Here is a 24,684-nt window from a genome sequence, read left to right as displayed (position 1 = left end):
CCATGCCTGAGTGAGCCAGAGCCCCCCAAGCAGCTGCTCCTTTAACCCCCTCCTGTGTGAACGAAGAAAAGATGCCCTCAGGCGACCTACACGCAGAGGAGGGTCAAAATCCAAAGCTGAACACCGGGAGCTGTACGAACAAAGAGGAGAAAGGGAAATTTCTCCCAGCAGCCTCAGAAGCAGCGGATTAAAGCTCCACAAACAACTTGATGTACCTGCATCTGTGGAATACCTGAATAGACAACGAATCATCCCAAATTCAGGAGGTGGACTTTGGGAGCAGGATATATTAATTTTTCCCCCTTTCCTTTTTTTGTGAGTGTATATGTGTATGCTTCTGGGTGAGATTTTGTCTGTATAGCTTTGCTTTCACCAATTGTCCTAGAGTTTGGTCCGTTCGTTTTTTCTTTTTTTTTAACTTAAAATTTTTTTTTTCTTAATAACTGTTTTCTTAATATTTTTTTCCTTATTTTCTGTTTTTAAAAATTAAAAAAAAATTTCCTTAATAAGTTTTTTCATATTTTTTATTAAAATTTTTTTTTCTTAATAATTTTTTTCTTATTTTTTATTATAATTTCTTTATTTTATTTTATTTTATCCTCTTTCTTTCTTTCTATTTTTTCTCCCTTTTATTCTGAGCCATGTGGATGAAAGGCTCTTGGTGCTCCAGCCAGGCATCAGGGCTGTGCCTCTGAGGTGGGAGAGCCAACTTCAGGACACTGGTCCACAAGAGACCTCCCAGCTCCACGTAATACCAAACGGCAAAAATCTCTCAGAGATCTCCATCTCAACATCAAGACCCAGCTTCACTCAACGACCAGCAAGCTACAGTGCTGGACACCCTATGCCAAACAACTAGCAAGACAGGAACACAGCCCCATCCATTAGCAGAGAGGCTGCCTAAAATCATAATAAGGCCACAGACACCCCAAAACACACCACCAGACGTGGACGTGCCCACCAGAAAGACAAGATCCAGCCTCATCCACCAGAACACAGGCACTAGTCCCCGCCACCAGGAAGCCTACACAACCCACTGAACCAACCTTAGCCACTGGGGACAGATACCAAAAACAACGGGAACTACGAACCTGCAGTCTGTGAAAAGGAGACCCCAAACACAGTAAGATAAGCAAAATGAGAAGACAGAAAAACACACAGCAGATGAAGGAGCAGGGTCAAAACACACCAGACCTAACAAATGAAGAGGAAATAGGCAGTCTACCTGAAAAAGAATTCAGAATAATGATAGTAAAGATGATCCAAAATCTTGGAAATAGAATAGACAAAATGCAAGAAACATTTAACAAGGACGTAGAAGAACTAAAGAGGAACCAAGCAATGATGAAAAACACAATAAATGAAATTAAAAATACTCTAGACGGGATCAATAGCAGAATAACTGAGGCAGAAGAACGGATAAGTGACCTGCAAGACAAAATAGTGGAAATAACTACTGCAGAGCAGAATAAAGAAAAAAGAATGAAAAGAACTGAGGACAGTCTCAGAGACCTCTGGGACAACATTAAAAGCACCAACATTCGAATTATAGGGGTCCCAGAAGAAGAAGAGAAAAGGAAAGGGACTGAGAAAATAGTTGAAGAGATTATAATTGAAAACTTCCCTAATATGGGAAAGGAAATAGTTAATCAAGTCCTGGAAGCACAGAGAGTCCCATACAGGAAAAATCCAAGGAGAAACACGCCAAGACACATATTAATCAAACTATCAAAAATTAAATACAAAGAAAACATATTAAAAGCAGCAAGGGAAAAACAACAAATAACACACAAGGGAATCCCCATAAGGTTAACAGCTGATCTTTCAGCAGAAACTCTGCAAGCCAGAAGGGAGTGGCAGGATATACTTAAAGTGATGAAGGAGAAAAACCTACAACCAAGATTACTCTACGCAGCAAGGATCTCATTCAGATTTGATGGAGAAATTAAAACCTTTACAGACAAGCAAAAGCTGAGAGAGTTCAGCACCACCAAACCAGCTTTAAAACAAATGCTAAAGGAACTTTTCTAGGCAAGAAACACAAGAGAAGGAAAACACCTACAATAACAAACCCAAAACATTTAAGAAAATGGGAATAGGAACATACATATCGATAATTACCTTAAATGTAAATGGATTAAATGCTCCCACCAAAAGACACAGGCTGGCTGAACGGATACAAAAACAAGACCCATATATATGCTGTCTACAAGAGACCCACTCCAGACCTAGGGACACATACAGACTGAAAGTGAGGGGATGGAAAAAGATATTCCATGCAAATGGAAATCAAAAGAAAGCTGGAGAAGCAATTCTCATATCTGACAAAGTAGATTTTAAAATAAAGACAATTACAAGAGACAAAGAAGGACACTATATAAGGATCAAGGGATCGATCCAAGAGGAAGCTATAACAATTGTAAATATTTATGCACCCAACATAGGAGCACCTCAATACATAAGGCAAATACTAACAGCCATAAAAGGGGAAATTGACAGTAACACAATCATAGTAGGGGACTCTAACACCCACTTTCACCAATGGACAGATCATCCAAAATGAAAATAAATAAGGAAACACAAGCTTTAAATGATACATTAAACAAGATGGACTTAATTGATATTTATAGGACATTCCACCCAAAAACAACAGAATACACATTTTTCTCAAGTGCTCATGCAACATTCTCCAGGATAGATCATATCTTGGGTCACAAATCAAGCCTTGGTAAATTTAAGAAAATTGAAATCGTATCAAGTATCTTTCCCGACCACAACGCTATGAGACTAGATATCAATTACAGGAAAAGATCTGTAAAAAATACAAACACATGGAGGCTACACAATACACTACTTAATAACGCAGTGATCACTGAAGAAATCAAAGGCGAAATCAAAAAATACCTAGAAACAAATGATAATGGAGACACGACGACCCAAAACCTATGGGACGCAGCAAAAGCAGTTCTAAGAGGGAAGTTTATAGCAATACAAGCCTACATCAAGAAACAGGAAACATCTCGAATAAACAACCTAACCTTGCACCTAAAGCAATTAGAGAAAGAAGAGTAAAAAAACCCCAAAGCTAGCAGAAGGAAAGAAATCATAAAGATCAGATCAGAAATAAATGAAAAAGAAATGAAGGAAACAATAGCAAAGATCAATGAAACTAAAAGCTGGTTCTTTGAGAAGATAAACAAAATTGATAAACCATTAGCCAGACTCATCAAGAGAAAAAGGGAGAAGACTCGAATCAATAGAATTAGAAATGAAAAAGGAGACGTAACCACTGACACTGCAGAAATATAAACGATCATGAGAGATTACTACAAGCAACTCTATGCCAGTAAAATGGACAACCTGGAAGAAATGGACAGATTCTTAGAAATGCACAACCTGACAAGACTGAACCAGGAAGAAATAGAAAATATGAACAGACCAATCACAAGCACTGAAATTGAAACTGTGATTAAAAATCTTCCAACAAACAAAAGCCCAGGATCAGATGGCTTCACAGGCGAATTGTATCAAACATTTAGAGAAGAGCTAACACCTATCCTTCTCAAACTCTTCCAAAATATTTCAGAGGGAGGAACACTCCCCAACTCATTCTACGAGGCCACCATCATCCTGACACCAAAACCAGACAAAGATGTCACAAAGAAAGAAAACTACAGGCCAATATCACTGATGAACATAGATGCAAAAATCCTCAACAAAATACTAGCAAACAGAATCCAACAGCACATTAAAAGGATCATACACCATGATCAAGTGGGGTTTATTCCAGGAATGCAAGGATTCTTCAATATACGCAAATCAATCAACGTGATACATCATATTAACAAATTGAAGGAGAAAAACCGTATGATCATCTCAATAGATGCAGAGAAAGCTTTCGACAAAATTCAACACCCATTTATGATAAAAGCCCTGCCAGGAAGTAGGCATAGAGGGAACTTTCCTCAACATAATAAAGGCCATATATGACAAACCCACAGCCAACATTGTCCTCAATGGTGAAAAACTGAAACCATTTCCACTAAGATCAGGAACAAGACAAGGTTGCCCACTCTCACCACTATTATTCAACATAGTTTTGGAAGTGTTAGCCACAGCAATCAGAGAAGAAAAAGAAATAAAAGGAATCCCAAATCAGAAAAGAAGAAGTAAAGCTGTCACTGTTTGCAGATGACATGATACTATACATAGAGAATCCTAAAGATGCTACCAGAAAACTACTAGAGCTAATCAATGAATTTGGTAAAGTAGCAGGATACAAAATAAATGCACAGAAATCTCTTGCATTCCTATACACTGATGATGAAAAATCTGAAAGTGAAATTAAGAAAACACTCCCGTTTACCACTGCAACAAAAAGAATAAAATATCTAGGAATAAACCTACCTAAGGAGACAAAAGACCTGTATGCAGAAAATTACAAGACACTGATGAAAGAAATTAAAGATGATACAAATAGATGGAGAGATATACCATGTTCTTGGATTGGAAGAATCAACATTATGAAAATGACTCTACTACCCAAAGCAATCTACAGGTTCAATGCAATCCCTATCAAACTACCACTGGCATCTTTCACAGAACTAGAACAAAAAAGTTCACAATTTGTATGGAAACACAAAAGACCCCGAATAGCCAAAGCAATCTTGAGAACGAAAAATGGAGCTGGAGGAATCAGGCTCCCTGACTTCAGACTATATTACAAAGCTGCAGTAATCAAGACAGTTTGGTACTGGCACAAAAACAGAAATATAGATCAATGGAACAGGATAGAAAGCCCAGAGATAAACCCACGCACATATGGTCACCTTATCTTCGATAAAGGAGGCAAGCATATACAGTGGAGAAAAGACAACCTCTTCAATAAGTGGTGCTGGGAAAATTGGACAGAAACATGTAAAAGTATGAAATTAGAACACTCCCTGACACCATACACAGAAATAAACTCAAAATGGATTAAAGACCTACGTGTAAGGCCAGACACTATCAAACTCTTAGAGGAAAACATAGGCAGAACACTCTATGACATACATCACAGCAAGATTCTTTTTGACCCAGCTCCCAGAGAAATGGAAATAAGAACACAAATAAACAAATGGGACCTGATGAAACTTCAAAGCTTTTGCACAGCAAAGGAAACCATAAACAAGACCAAAAGACAACCATCAGAATGGGAGAAAATATTTGCATATGAAGCAACTGACAAAGGGTTAATCTCCAAGATTTACAAGCAGCTCGTGCAGCTCAGTAACAAAAAAACAAACAACCCAATCCAAAAATGGGCAGAAGACCTAAATAGACATTTCTCCAAAGAAGATATACAGATGGCCAACAGACACATGAAAGAATGCTCAACATCATTAATCATTAGAGAAATGCAAATCAAAACTACAATGAGATATCATCTCACAGCGGTCAGAATGGCCATCATCAAAAAATCTAGAAACAATAAATGCTGGAGAGGGTGTGGAGAAAAGGGAACACTCTTGCACTGTTGGTGGGAATGTGAATTGATACAGCCACTATGGAGAACAGTATGGAGGTTCCTTAAAAAACTAAAAATAGAACTACCATATGACCCAGCAATCCCACTACTGGGCATATACCCTGAGAAAACCATAGGTCAAAAAGAGTCATGTACCAAAATGTTCATTGCAGCTCTATTTACAATAGCCAGGACATGGAAGCAACCTAAGTGTCCATCATCAGATGAATGGATAAAGAAGATGTGGCACATATATACAACGGAATATTACTCAGCCATAAAAAGAAATGAAATGGAGGTATTTGTAGTGAGGTGGATGGAGTTAGAGTCTGTCATACAGAGTGAAGTAAGTCAGAAAGAGAAAAACAAATACAGTATGCTAACACATATATATGGAATCTAAGGAGAAAAAAAAAAAAAGGTCATGAAGAACCTAGTGGCAAGACGGGAATAAAGACACAGACCTACTAGAGAATGGACTTGAGGATATGGGGACGGGGAGGGGTAAGATGTGACAGGGTGAGAGAGTGGCATTGACATATATACACTACCAAATGTAAGACAGATAGCTAGTGGGAAGCAGCCGCATAGCACAGGGAGATCAGCTCGGTGCTTTGTGACCACCTAGAAGGGCGGGATAGGGAGGGCGGGAGGGAGGGAGACGCAAGAGGGAAGAGATATGGGAGCATATGTATATGTATAACTGATTCACTTTGTTATAAAGCAGAAACTAACACACTATTGTAAAGCAATTATACTCCAATAAAGATTTTTAAAAAAAATAAATAAAAAATAAAAAAATAATTACAGGGCTTCCCTGGTGGTGCAGTCGTTAAGAATCAGCCTGCCAATGCAGGGGAAAGAGGTTCGAGCCCTGGCCTGGGAAGATCCCATATGTCACGGAGCAACTAAGCCCGTGCGCCACAACTACTGAGCCTGAGCTCTAGAGCCCGTGATCCACAACTACTGAGCTCACGTGCCACAACTACTGAAGCCTGCGTGCCTAGAGCCCGTGCTCCACAACAAGAGAAGCCACCGCAATGAGAAGCCCGCACACCGCAACGAAGAGTAGCCCTTGCTCACCGCAACTAAAGAAAGCCCGCGGGCAGCAACGAAGACCCAACACAGCCAAAAATAAATTAATTAATTAATTAAAAAAACAAAACAAAACAGAAAATAATTACAAATTGAAGAAACTCACAGAACTCAAAAAAAAAAATTAAAGCGTCTATTGTCTTCCAGTTCCAATTGCCACTCAGGCACTCAAAACTCATAATTAGATAATTTGAGACTTTGTGACTATCAGTTCAATTTCAGTCACCTTTCCTTAAGCCCAGAAACCAGGTTAAATCACTTGTAAATATTTCATGGACCACTCTTTCCTTTCATGTCTGTAACAACTATAGCATTTGTAATTACTTGTTTATTTACTCTTTGTCATTTCCACTATTTTATAAATTCCATGAGGACAAACTACTTCCCAACAACGTATTTTCCCTTACTTAAAGCAAAATATATTCTTTTCATATTTTTTTCTTATATTGACAGTCAACGTTTCTTATAATTACAAAAAGCAATATACATGATTTTATCATTAAATACCATTTTTTCTCAAAAAATTAAATGAAAGGTTAACTGGCTTATTTATTCTTACTCAAATATATCAGTATCAGTGGCCAGGGAAATCAAATGACTGTATCAAAGCACCTCTATAGTGTTCCGTTTCTAAAAACAATTTTTAATTGGATCAATAAATGTTTGATTTTCTATTTTTTAATTTGAGATTTATGGCATCTAACAGCTAGGTATGCTTATATGCTTATTTTAAGAAACAAAATTACATAGCAGAAAATAGATTAATCAAGTATCCTTCTTAGGAGGTATATGTAATTCAGTTTCACTGCTAGCCTCGCATGCTTCGGAAATGCTGCTGAATGTATCACCTAGTGTGTTTTCCCAAGTATAGAAAAGACTTACTACATGAAATCAAAAACGCTGCATTGTTATTAAATTTCCCAGGAAGGAGAAATTTGGAAGAAGACTCCTCTTTTTAAGTCATTCATCACAATCTGATTGTGTTAGTCATCTGGTATTCTGTATTCAAACTACACTTTCCTTCATTTGTATGAAAATGAATTAATTTCAGTAGTAAGTGCAAAGTCTGTTTGCTCATTAAACAGGCACATCTTGAAAAATATAAAATTCCTCCAAGCATGAAGGACATAAGCATAGAAGTAAAACAAAACAAACAAACAAAAAATCATATTTCTATCTCAGGCAATTCAGTAAAAATCTCCTAAGAGCTAAGAAATACTATCTAGATAGCAATCACCATTCTTCTCAAGAACAAGTTAATTCTAATGCTTCAGAATATAAATGCAACGTTCCCTGTCAAAATCACTCCCATTTCTTATTGAATTAAGCATAACTCTTCATATAGACATTTACAGTTAGACAGTTACAGTTAGATACATGGGTTCCGACCTTGCTTCCCAGGCAGCTACATATATCCCACACTTCTGTTAAAGCGAAATATTTTCTATTTTTCCTGTACTTTTCAATCTCTTTGCCTTTGCTCATATTGCTCTCTCCACTTGGAATGTAAACTCATGTCCAACTCTGAAAATTCTCTTCCTTCATTGTCTATCTCAAATGCCACTTCTTCCTCAAATTCTAATGGGGAATCTCTCTCCTTTTGAGCCACACAGTAGTAAGAAATACGGCTTTTAAAAATTCTGAAATAGCACATTAAACAAATCAAATTCAGAAATATATTAAAAGACTGATTAATATTTATTTTACAAATGTATGGTGAGTTTAACATTAGGAATTCAGCATCTATTTCATGCACAGTATATATTAAATATCAATGTTTTTCAGATAGCATGATGCTATACCTACAAATTACAGGGACCCACCTAACACTTAATAGAACTATCAAGAAACATCACTAAAGCAACTAGATAAAACATAAATATTAAAACAAAAACATAGTTTTCCATTTAACCAACAAACAGAAATAAGAGATAAAAGGGGTGAGGTAGTTCATAATAGTAACAATTGTCACAGAATAAATATAATTTTTTAAAATGCGAAAAAAATTTTATAAAATTGTGACTTGAATAATCATGTATCTCCAGGAGGGAAGATTTAATATCATAAAGATGTTAATCTTCCCTAATATAATACACAAATTTAATGTAATTCCACTTAAGATTCTGGTGGAGTTTTAAGAAAATGACAAAATTGTTCTAAATTTAGAATAAATATACAAAAATTATAAAGAAAATTGTTTAAGAAAAAAAGAAAGGGAGGGGTTTTATCCAATCATATGCTTAAAGTTATTATGAAGCAACTGCAATTTTTTAAAGTATGATACAAGCACAAAAACAGAAGATTCATAAAGGATTACCAGAAAAAAGCATATGTAAAAGGCATATATATTGTGACAATAATTCCAATGCAAGCTACTTATTCAAGAATATGGAAAAACATATATTCAAAAGTCTATTCACTAAAATAGTTACAGCAAAAGATTAGAAATAAAACAACTGCCTACCAGAAGAAGCTGACTGGTTAAATAAATTATAAAATAAATTTGCAGTAAAATATTATGCTGCTGTTTGAAAGGAATAAGGTACATCTACAGGTATCCATAAAGTCTAAAAACACAGTGCTTTCCTACAGATTAAATGTGCCTTTGACACCATTTGCCTTGATAGTCATTTGCCTATGTTTCCAGACCTTACGGACACCAAATATATGTGTTGAAGATGAGAAAATGTCCAAGATTATCCTGTTCAATTAATAAGGCAAGTTTTTAACAATATGTATAGGATATTCCTATTTTTCTTAATTTTTAAAGAGGTGCATATATATACCATACATGCATATATATGCTTGCAATTTGCATAGATAATATATGAAAAGATATAAGAGTGGCTACCTTTCTATGGATAAAAAATGGTTGGAGAAGTGGAGTTATTAAAGGAATATTACTTTCTATGTTACTATTTCATTTACAATTTGAAAGCAAAGCAAATCAGAAAAAAACAGATGATAATATCATATAGTAAAGGAACAAATCAAATGCTGTGGGATCAGGAAAGAAACAAAGAAAAATGTCATCTGCTTCCTGGAATGGTTAAGAGAGATTTCTCAGAGATGTTGAGGTCTGTGCTACAGCTTGAAGGATGAACAGCAGGAAGACTCCACTAGGACGATGAAGTAGCACATATAAAGGTCTGGCAGGCCTGGCTACTGGAGGGATTACAGCATATTGAAAAAATCAGACTGTCCAAATATAAAACACAGTATTTTTCATTCAAGTTTTTTTGTCATCCAAGATGTGGATATTTAGACAAAGTGACCTTTGACGTATCTTTGATGCTATGATTATATGATTATATTATATATTATTATGGGTTGGCCAAAAGGTTCGCTCGTTTTTTTTCCGTAAGATGGCTCTAGTAGCACTTAGTTGTCTTTAACTTCATTCAAAACGATTTTGTTAGATCGTATTGTGACAGCTGTCATATCAAGTGTGCATTTTTAAAAAAACTTATCAAAATTGGTGCATTTTTGTGTAGCCATTTTAATATTGAGGATGGAAGAAAAAAAAGCAGCATTTTCGTCATATTATGCTTTATTATTTCAAGAAAGGTAAAAACGCAACTGAAATGCAAAAAAGGATTTGTGCAGTGAATGGAGAAGGTGCTGTGACGGATCAAACACGTCAAAAGTGGTTTGCGAAGTTTCATGCTGGAGATTTCTCACTGGACGATGCTCCGTGGTCGGATAGACCAGTTGAAGTTGATAGCAATCAAATCGAGACATTAACTGAGAACAATCAACATAATACCATGAAGGAGATAGCTGACATACTCAAAATACCCAAATCAAGCATTGAAAATCATTTGCACCAGCTTGGTTATCTTAATCACTTTGTTGCTTGGGTTCCACGTAAGTTAAGCAAAAAAAAAACCTTCTTGACCATATTTCCACATGCAATTCTCTACTTAAACGTAATGAAAACGTTCTGTTTTTAAAACAAATTGTGACGGGCGATGAAAAGTGGATACTGTACAATAATGTGGAATGGAAGAGATCGTGGGGCAAGTGAAATGAACCACCACCAACCACACCAAAGCCTGATTGATCTTCATCCAAAGAAGGTGATGTTGTGTATATGGTGGGATTGGAAGGGAATCCTCTATGATGAGCTCCTTCCGGAAAACCAAACGATCAATTCCAACAAGTACTGCTCCTAATTAGACCAACTGAAAGCAGCACTCAACGAAAACCATCTGGAATTAGTCAACAGAAAACGCATAATCTTCCATCAGGATAATGCAAGACAGCATGTTTCTTTGATGACCAGTCAAAAACTGTTACAGCTGGGAAGTTCTGATTCATCTGCTGTATTCACCAGACATTGCAGCTTCGGATTTCCATTTATTTTGGTCTTTACAAAATTCTCTTAATGGAAAAAATTTCAATTCCCTGGAAGACTATAAAAGGCACCTGGAACAGTTTTTTGCTCAAAAAGATACAAAGTTTTGGGAAGATGGCATTATGAAGCTGCCTGAAAAATGGCAGATGGTAGTGGAACAAAATGGTGAATATGCTGTTCAATAAAGTTCTTGGTGAAAATGAAAAATGTGTCTTTTACTTAAAAATCAAAGGAACTTCTTGACCAACCCAATATATGGTTATATTATCCTTTGAAATACCAAAAAACATTTGAAGTTTATAAGACCATAAATATTATACTATTCCACAGACAAAGCAAAAGGAGAAATTTTAAACCGATTAGAAATGAAAGGTACAACATGAATGATTTTAGTATGAAATTGACATAATATAAATTTGCAATCCTTCAGCATAACTGTATGAGTACAATTTTCAAAATTTGCCCCAGATAATTTTTTTTCATAACTATCAAGTGGCATAAGCAGCTGTTACCACTATTTTTTGGATTGGAAACCGAGGTGAGAATAATACATGTTCCCAAAGACATATAGGTACATAGAGAAAAGACAAAATTCAAATCTTAACATACATCTGAAGATTCAGTAGAAACTGAATTAAAAGACCTTTTTTTTTTTAAGCTGAGTATATACAAGCCTCAAAAAACACACCAAAACTAACAACCATATTTTGCAGTTTAGGATGCATGCAATATTTCTATCATTATTCTTTACGTCATAACAAAAATTGTAAAATGGTCTAGAAATAGTTCAGTACTTGCATGAATACTGTTAACTCCAGAGACAATCAAATGTTTAGCCTCTAAGCTTGTAAGGCAACAAAGTCAGGCAATCAAAAACAATGATTTACAATATTTCTATTTAAATTCTGAACCCACGTTGAGGGGGACTATCTTAACTATAGCCCAGAGGCCTTTCTGTTTGACTCATGTCAAACATAGATAAAGACTTAATGACTAAAGTGAAATTTCAACGAATTTCAAAACAAACATTTCACTATTTTAAATAAATATTGTAATAAATTTTTTACTTGTGATATAGTAAAAACAATAACGGAGAAGATAATATGCTGAATCACAATGCTAGGAATTGCTCTTTGATAGGAGAGTGAAAAACATCCTATTCCAATAAAATTATACAATATCTGAGACTTACCTCAAAATAATCTAGAGGAGGGTAGGGAATGGGGAGGGGAGAATAATTGGTGTTAGAGATGAAACAAATTGTCTATGAGTTGGCAGCTGCTGAAGATGGGTAAATTATGTATGAGCATCCACTATACTACTTACTTCAGTGTTTAAATTTTATTGTAATTAAATACATATACAACTATCAACCTTAATAAATGCTGCATTTCGCTTCTTGAAATTCAGATACCACTACGAATTCAAAATAATAATCGGCGCTCCTATATATATTGAGGCTTGAGAAGAGTCATCCCATATTCCATAAGCCTTGCAGGTTAGCATAAACTATTAGGTTATGTTTGAGAACACATTCCCTCTATAAAAATTAATAAGTAAAAAAATTAGTGAATTCATCTACCTTATTAGGAATTACTAAAATTCAAAATCCAGCAATGCTTTGGGTCAACACAGAGTTTTCTACCTTCCCTGGTGGCCTTAAATGTATATAAATAGCCACCATAATGTTTGTAGCCTTTCCTTTCCAGAGGATTCAAAACCACCTTCAGAAAATCTACATATACACATAATTGTCAGTAGCTCAAAGTTTAAAGGAGGGGTTTGAAAGAGAATACAATGACCATGCACCTCTATGCTTTAAAGGCCCCAAGGGCTTTTCAGGGCTACAGTTAAATGTGGCTTGTTGTAGACTGACTGACAGAGGGGATCCGAATTATTCCCTAGCTGGTACTGCATTAAACCATTTTTCACTAGAATTCCTTTTTCCAGACAGAGCAATACAAGCTCTACTGCCAGGTAAATGTCCTGGGAGAGACTGTCCTATCACGTAACAGATCAGGAAGTAAATTTTCATTTCAGAGGAGTCCTTGGAGGAATATTTTAATTTTGCTTCTGAAAACACATATAGTATATCCTGTTCCCTCTAAAAATTTCCCTCTCTCTCTCTCTCACACACACAAACACATACACAAACACACACAGTCCATAATCAGGCTCTAGTTTAAAATGTACCCAGTTGAAGAGGAGTAATGAATAACAATGCACCTCATCATCTGCCTGCCGTAACCGGGCAACAGCATAACGCCTCACTGTTGGATTGGTGTAATGAGAGGACAACAGCTCCAAGGAATCCTCTACATCCATTGGCTTCCATTTTCCCAGAAGTTCCAATGCCTGTTTGGCCTCCTGGGGTAGATCCCAATTAACACATTTCAAGAACTTCGTCAAAGCCTAAAATCAGAAAAGGTTTAAGAATTAGAAACAATAGCTTATTCTGGGATAGGAGGGGTCAAGGGTGACTAGGCAGAGCTCAACTTGGACTTGATGGCAGAGTCACAAAGTCAACGACAGACTCCTCACATAAACACTTTGTTTAGTGTTTAGTATACACACAATCCTAGAAAAACACTGCAGAACGAGGAAAAAAAAAAATCATGTTCCTTGTAACTTTATGTTTTTTTCAGGTCAAACCACTATGAATTTTTAAATTTTCTTCAGCTTTTCTTCGTTTTGCTTTTGTTATTTTAAAACACTGCAGACCTCAAGACAGGGAAATAGTTGATGCATGTCTCACGAACTCTGAGATACCTTAGAGAAAACCTTCATTTTACAACATCGACATGTGAGACATAAAATATTACAGCCAATGAATGAGAGTCCAAAGTCAAGAAGGGCAGAACCCCACTCTTGAACACCTCCCAGAGTCAATGGTTTTCCTAGATACTCACATACAAGGACTCAAATGAAGTTAAATATGTATGTCTCTTTTACACAGAGAAGTAACTATTGGGGAATTAGTGTTTAATGGGGACTGAGTTTCAGATTAGGAAGGTGAAAAATTCGGGAGATGGATGATGGTGAGAGTTGCACAACAATGTGAATGTACTTAGTGCCACTGAACTGTACAGTTAAATATGGTTAAAATATGTTTTATATTTAACCATATTATATATGGTTAAAGTATGTTTTATATTACGTGACTTTTACCACAATAAAAAAAAAACATTTAAAAAAAGAAAAAGACAAAAATTCCACAGACACAATAATAAAAATAGATAAATACATAGAAGCACCAGCTTCTGTATATATATATTCTGATTCAGCTGGCTGTTTGCAGAATCATTCTGGAGCCTCACTTCTTTAGAAAGGTAGTGAAGTCTTCATAAGACTGTTGGGAAAGTAAACTACCTTTGAGCATATCATTAATGGCTGCATAACAATAAATGCTCTTTAAAGAAGGGTTTATACCTGTTTTCCATAAAAAGCAGTCCTATTGCCAGATCTCCCTACTGGCAACACTTTCCTGGCTGATCCCAAGACATTTTCTTCTTTCTCTTCCTCTATGAATTCATCTCTTGAACAAAGATAACTTTAAAACTTTAAATTCCTGCTCTAACCAATTAAAAATATTTTCATTAGTAAACTAATCAAGTTCTCAAAAAATGTTCACTTGGACAATAAAACACAATTACTCATTAGTATGACATAAAATGAATCTTCATTCCCATTCCCTAACTTACTCTTAATTTAACTAAATTAAGGAAAAAGGCACTATGGAGATGATCTAGTCCAGTGCTCAAATTTGTATATAATCTCAGTGAAGTGGCTTGCCCATCATCTCAAAATGGTGAGAGGCTAGACCCAGAATCTAAATCCATTGACTCTCAGCCCATGCATGTTACACCACATGGCTCCTCCTTATCATTGAGGCACTGCATCTCCTACTTAGCTAGGCCCATGCCCCTTGGAGCCATTACTCCACCAACACTTATTTCCTAAATCTGTTGTACGAAAAAAATGGGGCACAAGAGGAGGGTCACGTCCCAGGTCGTGAGTGAGTCCCTGGGACTGGCCACCTAGTGAGGGTCCTTGGCTTCGCACAGGAAAGAATTCAAGAGCCAAACACAGTAAAGTGAAAGCAGGTTTATTTAGAGAGATACACACTCCACAGACAGAGTGGGCCGTCTGAGGAGAGTGGTCATGGGAGATACACATTCCATGTACAGAATGCAGTCTGTCTCAAAAGGCGAGAGTGGCCCAGAAATGTGGGGGTGGTTAGTTTTTATGGGCTGGGTAATTTCATAGGCTAACGCGAGGGAGGATTATTCCAACTATTTTAGGGAAAGGGGTAGAGATTTCCAGGAACTGGGCCACCGCCCACTTTTTGGCCTTTTATGGCTGGCCTCCGAACTGTCATGGCGCCTGTGGGTGTGTCATTTAGCTAATGTATTACAATGAGTGTATAATGAGGCTCAAGGTCTCCCGGAAGTCAAATCTTCCGCCATCTTGGGCCTATTAGGTTCTAACCAGTTTTTGTGGTATCCTGTTCTTAACTGTTGTATCATTCCTTTAATGGTTGTGCCCTGCCCCCTTCCCTCCTGTCTCAAATCCATTCCCAATTCCTGTCAATTATTTCCTGGCAATATTTCTTGTTGTTCCCCTCAGATTGATTCTCACTATACCAAACATCTAGAGTTTGGCACAGCCTTCTAGCTAAGAGCCTCAACACCAGTTTCTTTTCTAATCATTTCACAGACTGTCAGACACTCAAGCTGGAAGTGATTTTATTAGCACAAACTCCCACTGTCAGCAGAAATTTACCTTATAATATCTCTGCCCAAAAGAGACCCAATATTTACCTAAGTAATTCCAGGGACTAATTTCCAAAGTACTCATTGTATTTATAGACGGTGAAACCATTTTTGTTGTTTTTTAAACCTTGGCTTCTTTCTCAGAACATTCCTTGATACCTCTCACCACAATCCAAACCTGTGACTCTCATTAAGCTCTCATTGCCCCTCTATGGTTCAACCAAGCTAACCTATTTTATAATGACTGTCTAACTCCCGTCTACAAGGAGTTCATTCCTTCCTTATGCTCTTCGCCAAAACTGTAGTGTCATCTTCTTTAAGGCCAGCTTGTCAAACTCTCAACTTTTCCAGGCAGTTTTCAGCAACTTTCAGCTCTTCTTTTAGTAGCTGCCTCAGTTTTACTATCTTCATCTGAATGATGCTCTTCTAACTACCAAGTGCTTTTCTGGGCATTCTTATGTCTACAACTGGAGTCTGCATCCCCCAAGGATAGCTGTCCATTTCTTCTGCGCCTCCTGCACACCATTCAGGGCAGTGCCCCCTCTCCATATAAAAACACAGACTGCCCTCCTAACTGATTCTATGCATTTATTTTTCACTTCCAAAATGTATTTCTAGACTGAACGTGGAAACACAGCAATACTTCTTAAACAACTACAGTGAAAGCTTTGCCATTTCACAGTACACCAGTAGTCTTAATAGAAATGTGCAGGTATGTACTTATTATAAGCAAATCTTGCAGCAGACTGATGTACTCAGTTCAGCAACTGAAACAATCTAACTCCCAGATTCTCAGATTTATAGATTTATTAGTAAGATTTACCGAATACACTGCTGCCAGGGAACTTAAGACACTGTACAAAGATTTCACAACTTGATAATGCTAAATGTTACAAATGTAAACAAGGAGATAATAGAATGAAGGAGGAAACAAGAAGAGTAATGAGAAAGAAAGGAAGTGCAACAATTTGAAGACAGCTATAATAATGATGATACTTTATCTCAGGTCCTTTAAAGATGCTTTATTGATCTATGTAAAACAAAGGTACAGGATTCAAACGCAATTTTATCCCTACAGCTTCCACAGATAGTATAGGCTTTAGACTAAGGCAAGGTCTTTGGGTTCAAATCTTAATTTCCAGCTCCATCAATTATTACTGTGTCACATGGAACACATTATTTAACTTTTAAGTGATCTATCTCATAAGGTCGTGGTAAAAATTAAATAAGTTAATGAATATAAATGCTTAAAACAGGATATATATATAATAAATAGTTGATAAATGTTAATTATTTCAACATCTGATATTATTGTTATTCTATTTTTGCTGTTGAGTCCAGCATCAAATGTTAACATTATTGTACGTATTACCACGTTTTATATTAATAGCAATAAATATTTTGTTAACCTCCTTTCTGATCTTAGAATCACTTCATTGTTATCTCCTACTTTTAGAATCATGATCACATTTCAGAGTTGAAAACACTGTATTTATCATATATATTTCTAATATTAACTTCTACCAACTAAATTACTGGAAATTACTACCTTGTTGCTAAAGGAAAACCTGTTCTTCTACTCAAGACACTTCTGACATCAAATGTGTGGGTTGTCCACATGAACCAATTTCCTAATTCTCTGCAGACACTGAGTGTCCTACAATTTAACTGAATTCTGACACTCAGTGCAGATTGCAGAGGTTAAGGGGTTAGTCTCACAAGACTGCTTCCCATTTCAGATGCCAAGAGCAAACACTGGATTCTCAGGTACCCATACTTCAGCCCAGCTTGGCTACATATTGGGGGTTCCCATGACCCTTCCTCAGGCTCAATAATTTGCTATTATGGCACAAAGAATTCAGAGAAATAGTTTACTTATTACTGCTGGTTTATTATAAAAGATATAAATGAATAACCAGGTGAAGAGGTACATTAGGCGAGGTCCGGAAGAGTCCCAAGCACAGGAGCTTCTGTCCCCATAGTTAGGAATGTGCCACCTTCCTGGCATATGGATGCATTCACCAACCCAGAAGCTCTATAGGTTTTCACAGAGATTCCATAACGCAGACACAATTGATTAAATCATTAGCCATTCGTGAGTTAATTCCATCACCAGCCCCTTTACGATCTCCCCTCCTCCCTCCCCAGAGGTCAAGGGTGGGGCTGAAAATTCCAACCGTCTAATCAGAGGTTTCGTTCTTTTGGCAATGAGCCCCACTCTTCCAAGAGTCACCTCATTAGCATAAATACAGGTATAGTTGAAAGGGGCTTATTATGAAAAACAAAAGACACTCCTCTCATCCTTACCACTCATGAAATTCCTAAGGTTTTAGAAACTCTGTGCCAGGAACCAGAGGTGAAAACCAAATATATGATTTCTTATTACATCACCGTATCACAGCTATTCTCCTAATATTTTAAATTCAAAACATTCAAAAACGAAATATCTTCTTACCCTGCTCCTTCCACTTGCCATATTTCCTTATTTCAGTCACTCAGGCCTAATTCTTGGGAATTACCTCCAAGTCATTTTACACATTATCCTCTCCTTCCTTTGCTCTCCAATACAGCTCTCAAAATCCATACATAAGCCTCCTAATTATGTCTCTTTTTTCATTCTCAGCTCTGCTCCAATCCACCTGGTTCATCTTCCTTAAAACACCACTTGTTTAGACACATTCTGTTTGCTTTAGGGGTTTCTTATTGCCAGTGATATCCAACTCTGAACCACAGAATTCAAGGCTCATTACAATCTGATTCCACCTTTTCTATTTAAAGAACGTTTCATACAAACTTTTCTGTCTCCTGAAACTAACACTCTGCCTTACTCATGCTTTTCTTTCCCATGAAAAATGATCATCAAATAATAATGACCATCAAAGTTTGTTCAAACTTCAAGACCAATCTTGGCTCTGTAAAACCTCCCTCATATCATAGCACATTGATCTTGTGTTCTCCTTCACATCTCTATTATAGTAATTACCTAACTGTTTACTAATAAGACAGTGACCCTTTATCAGTTACTATCCTCTACTTCTCCATTTTGGTTGTGTGTAATTATCTTTTCCCCAAAACAGTTTTAATTTATATGAAATTTACAGGGACATAATACCTCAAAGCCCAGAGCCTTAAATAACACTAGGCCAAGAGCTGATACCAAATGCTTGCTGAATTGAATTCATTTCTGCTATGGTTTGCCATCAACTTCTTGCCAGGAGGCACAAATATGATTATTGTCCTGATGTCACTGTCTCAGAAGCAGCCTCATAAGAGCATTCAGTGTGCATCACTATTACCTTCACCATTATGACTCTTCCTACTATTTTTGTTCCCTAAGCATACTGGAAAGGAATTAATATAACGGTTATTTTTCATTAACATTTTAATAAGAAAGGCCATTTACCATGTTAAAAGCTGAAATTTTTTTTTTTTTAAAGCTGAATTTAAAAAGTTACAATAGTCACATTTTGAGTTCTGCAAAAATGAGTCACTTCCTATATGCTAAGGACCACAAAATTAAAAATACTTCATAAATTCAACTGATTTTGTTGGGCAAACTTATTACTGTGAACTTTTCAGGTACAACATCAAGTCTAGACTAGAGGGCTTTTTATCCGAAATACTTAAGACAGGTCATTTAGAAAAACATAGGTGGAAAGACCAAATTTAATTAAAAAATAAGAAGTACAACTTTGTAAGAACCAATTTCCACCAACTTGTTTCCTGAGCACTGCTTTCTCTCTAGGAAATCTTTTCAGCCTTAGGGCTCAACTGTAAAGAACCTAAATCACAGTTCCTGAGAAGCTGGCACTGAACGAATTTCTTTTATAAATAAATTAAAGGACAGTGGTACAGGAGTATTTATTTTCTACAAAACCCATTTTAAAGTATTACAAAGATACAAATGCAGCTATTTTAATAATTCCTTTGGTCACTTCAAGACCAATATATATTTGGTTTTCTGAAAAGTGCTTCCTAAACATTAAAAAATAGCGTTCACTCTACTCTAGTGATCTTAAGAATCCTATAATATGTCCTGAGAATTGAAGTTTCATCACCTACCTTTCAAAAAGTTGAAATCAACTAGTTAAATGAAACTTGTCACACACTTTATATCACTTGAGCATTTTATTTCTTTTGCACATATCTAGAAGTAATTGAATTTCAGTGGGAAGTGATGACTTGTTAAAACAAACAGTTTTCCTTGGAAGCCTTTCTATCTAAGGGAGTTCTGCTTTGTAAATCTATTCTATGCTTCTTGAACCTATACATTCTAACAAGTTTAATTCAGTATCTTACTGCGTATTTTTAGACAGCACTGTGCTGCATCCAAGATGCAATTTCTGTGACCAAGGTTATTCTTCATTTAACAGAGTATCACGATACTAACTCAATCTTTCCATAAAACACAGAAATCATAAATCTGTGCTTCTGCTGATGAATCTTTCCTTTTTTGCAGGGATAAAGAGAATAACACTCAAAAGCTATAGCAAATTTAAAATTCCTCTCTCATTCTTGTTATAGACATAAAAGAGAATGAATATGATTCATCTACAAAGAATTTCCGAAGGCATCAATAAAAGATAAAGAAGAAAAGGTGAAGAGTTAAAATGAGCTGTAACTGGGTTTTTATCTTTACTTTAGAGACTAAAGGAAATACAATCGTTTCAGAAAAACAAGTTAACAAAGTAGCTAAAGACAATCTCATAAGACTGTAAACATTCATTCATTCATTCTCACATAATTATATATCTGACAGATATTAATTTTCCTGATGCTTCTCTGTTTTGCCCACAATGCATTTCAGAATTCCTGTTAAGGCATACATGATGCTGTATATTCTGTATAATCCTCTTTTCTATGACTTCACTGACTACCTTCTCTACTAACTCATAAATGTGAGCCTATCAAGAAGCAGCATTTATAAGCTTTGATTCTGCACAGGTTCCTTAATCTCTCTAAGACTCAGGTTTCCTCATCTGTAGAATAGTTAACAATAATACCTATATTGTGGGGTTGTTGTGGGATTTCAAATATCCCTGACACACAGTGGTTGTTTAATAAATGCTGGTTATTATTATTATACCTTAACAGTTAGTCTTTGAACCTATGTTCTAAGAATTTACCGACTATTTTATGAACTAGAAGAGACTTAAAGTTCACTATAATTTAAAGGACTCATATTAAATATGAGGAAACTAAAGCAGTCAAAAAGCTTCTTTGTGACAATAAATAGTAATAAATAGTAAGCCTCAAAACTAAGTCTCTACACTAAAGTCTAGTACTGACTGCTTCATTCCAATTCTCTCTCTCCAGAAACTTCATCTACTCCATAGTTTCATTATGGAAAGCAAATGTCTAGTTCTGACCTAGCCTCTATCTTCATGCCAAGCTGGATGCCATTCCACCAACTCAATTTACCATTTCAAATTACATTTCTCATACTCTCTCTCTAGCCACATCTCCTCCAGAATTCTATAGTTCTTTAAATAACATAAACCTTTTGCCAGCCACCCAGGCTCAAAGAGGCGAGAATAATGAAGATAAAGTGAGTCAACATTTACTCTGCACCTACTATGCATTAAGTACCCAACCAGGTTATTCATCTGTATTATCTCACCTGTGAAGGAGAGTTGTCATAATTAGAAAAATGAGGAAACAAAGCTTCCAAAGCAACTTGCCTCACCTTACCCAGTAAGAGTAAGTTGTAGTGCTGGAAACTGAACCCAAGTCTCTCTGACTTAACCCTTTCAGACATTGTCTATACATCAACAAATAGGTACATGTGTCTTTGTGTTTTAAATTTTTAAAAAATGGAGTAACGATATATATTACTCTATAAACCTTTCTTTTTTCAAGTTTGAGAATAAGTCTGTATTTCTCTGGCAGTTTTACTTCATTTTGCTCATTAGCAACAAAGTTTATAGATAATTTGATATATGAAAATATTCAAGAAACTCACTTTTTCTTGATTAGTAAGATAATATCTAAACTTCCATACAAGATCTTGTTCTTCATATGTAAGTTGCTTGGTTGGTGGATAACTCACAATGATCTACAACAAAGAAAACAAAAAAACTACTTTTGTCAAATAAAAAAAGTATTCCTATATATTTCCATTTCATTTAAAAATTTTCATTCATTTAAATATATATATAATTGAACTATTACAGAAGCAAGGAGAATATACATGCAGCCAAGTAAGACTTAAATTTGCTATACTTATCAGTTCAAAAAGGATATTAGAGTGTAAGAAGAGAAAAAGTAAAAAAAAAAGTCAAGCTCCATATTAAAAAAAAAGTATGTAATTACAGAGCTAATTTACTTCAACCAAAGACACAACAAATCCAAATAACAAAAGCTCCCCGCAACCAAACTACTGCATGCAAGATAGGCTCAAGGATTGTACAACACAGGGAATAGATACAATAATTTGTAATAACTGCAAATGGAAAGTAACCCTTAAAAATTGTATAAAACATTTTTAAAAAAATTAAAATGAGGGAAAAAGTCCCCTCCCCCCAACACACACACAAGGAAAAGAAAAAAAAAACAAAAAACACACCCAAATGATAAACATTTCTCTTGTTAAGTCAGCGGAAGCTCAGGCAATGTATCTTAGGGCCAGTTTCTAAGAACACTATATCAAGAAAGCATACACTATTTGCAGTTCTGTCTCTAGGGCTAATATATTTCCTGAAAGCCCCAAAATGATATAAAACTACAGAAATGTGAAGTTGTTGAAATTACATAGGGTTCATTAACCTGTGTCTGAATCACTTTTAAGTGATGTGCTATCGCATCAGTTACAACCAAAATACCCACTTAATTATTTTTAAATTAATATTTTATAAATTCTCTTACATTCAGTTGATCTCTTGTGGCAGCATTAGGTTTGAGATCGTGGTCAGAAGGTCCACTTCTTAAACTCCGGGCAAGTTTGTGGTGTTTGCTCTCAACTAAATTTTCCTATAAATTATTTAAGAATATTAACCAACAATGTACATTTCACCAGTAAGCAGTTTCAACAGCCACTTAGAAATAGAAAAGTAAATACTTAAGACCAGTTTATAATATTTAACATTTTATTTGTGTTACAACTTTAGTCTCCCATGTATCTTGTGGTGATAGGGAAAATAAGCATACCTCATGCTTCACCAGGCACACATGAGCATGCCATTCCAGCTTCTTGTTTTAACTCTCCATTGTATTCAAGGTTTTATACCCTCTACCCACTCAAATGTCACCTTCACTCCAAAATCTCCCCTGGCAACTCAGATTAAAGCACTCCCTCTTCCTATGAGCTACTAGTGACTTCGTGATATAATTGTATTATCATCTTAGAGTTTAACTGCCAGTAGTAACTGAGGGCAGGGACAATGAATGACCAAAATGCTTAACTATTTTACCTATGGCCAAAATCATTAGTTTTGAACATACTGCCTTTGCTTAAGAGACTTTATTTTATTCATTTTTGTATGTGTGAATTGTCTGTTCATGTTTTTTTTCCTAATTTGGCTTTCTGGTCCTTTATTCTTCAGTTTTTAAGAGTTCTTTACATATTAGATATCCAGTCCTTTGTGATGTATGTCACAAATAGTTTCTCCCAGTTTGTCAATTGTCTTTTGACTTTGTTACAGTGTTTTTGCCATGCAAATTTTTTAACATAGTCAAATTTATCAATCATTTCTTCTGTTGCTTCTGGATTTTGACTCGTTAGAAAGTCTTTCCCTACACTGACAGTAAAGTACTAGTAAGGTTTCATTTTATAATATTTAAATCCCTGATTCATTTGGAGTTTTTCCTTATGTATGGTGTGATGTGTGGATTTGATTTAATTTCATCTTTTTCCAAATGGCTCATTCCCCAGCACTAGGCTCCAGTGATGAAATGCCACCTTCGTCAATTTACATATGTACTTGGATCTATTTCTGGGATTTTTAGTCAGTTCTACCAGTCCATTTGCATATGTACATGTGCTAGTACCACACTTGTAACTATAGACTCTAATTTATTGTCTGATACAGTGATATACCAGCTTAGCAGCACTCAATGTTTGTTAAAATATATTCCTCTGTTTAGTTAATACTAATGGCTACAAATTAAAATTTTTTAACATAGGGGGTAAGGAGGGTAGCTTTTTTTCTTAATCTTTTGTTTTGTTTTATCTTGATTGTATTTAAAACTAAAAATTTTTCACAGAGGTCCTAGATCTTTGTTTTTTAATTACAGCATCCATAATATTAAAACTATAATTGTTGATGAGCATTTTCTTTAGGAAAAAATACACTAAATATACAGACATCTCATTTACCTGACATTTTGATAGGAGTTAATATGTTCCGAGTATGACAAAACTTGAATACTCTCAACCATTTTGAAGGTAACCATTAGTGTGTTTCAAATATCCAGAATGCAAAATACAATTTGATTTTATAATGAAAATTCAGTGTCAATTTTATTTTTATTTTTTAACGTTTCTATTGGAGTATAATTGCTTTACAATGGTGTGTTAGTTTCTGCTTTATAACAAAGTGAATATACATATACATATATCCCCATATCTCTTCCCTCTTGCGTCTCCCTCCCTCCCACCCTCCCTATCCCACCCTTCTAGCTGGTCACAAAGCACCGAGTTGATCTCCCTGTGCTGTGCGACTGCTTCCCACTAGCTATCTATTTTACATTTGGGAGTGTATATATGTCCATATATGCACTACCACTCTCTCACTTTGTCCCAGCTTACCCTACCCCCTCCCCGTGTCCTCAAGTCCATTCTCTAGTAGGTCTGCGTCTTTATTCCCGTCTAGCCCCTAGGTTCTTCATGACGATTTTTTCTTTTTTAGATTCCATATATATGTGTTAGCATACTGTATTTGTTTTTCTCTTTCTGACTTACTTCACTCTGCATGACGGACTCTAGGTCCATTCACCTCACTACAAATAACTCAATG

At 35.8% G+C, this 24,684-nt stretch overlaps 1 protein-coding gene across 3 annotated transcripts in view; it reads right to left on the bottom strand.

Moving 5' to 3' along the window:
- PIK3C3 (phosphatidylinositol 3-kinase catalytic subunit type 3) overlaps positions 1-24,684 on the bottom strand; it is a 180,665-nt gene that overhangs the window by 82,297 nt on the left and 73,684 nt on the right. For all 3 annotated transcript variants that reach the window (XM_068563200.1, XM_068563202.1, XM_068563201.1), the window contains exons 8-10: positions 22,595-22,699; positions 21,693-21,785; positions 13,185-13,370 (exon numbers count right to left, since the gene is read on the bottom strand). In XM_068563200.1, the coding sequence (XP_068419301.1) occupies positions 13,185-13,370; positions 21,693-21,785; positions 22,595-22,699 (384 nt within the window). The remainder of the gene's footprint in view (positions 1-13,184; positions 13,371-21,692; positions 21,786-22,594; positions 22,700-24,684) is intronic.

Source organism: Eschrichtius robustus, chromosome 14 (genome assembly GCF_028021215.1).
Source record: "Eschrichtius robustus isolate mEscRob2 chromosome 14, mEscRob2.pri, whole genome shotgun sequence".
NCBI lineage: Eukaryota > Metazoa > Chordata > Mammalia > Artiodactyla > Eschrichtiidae > Eschrichtius > Eschrichtius robustus.
Note: the sequence above shows the minus strand (reverse complement) of the source record. Positions and strands in the feature narration are given on the sequence as shown.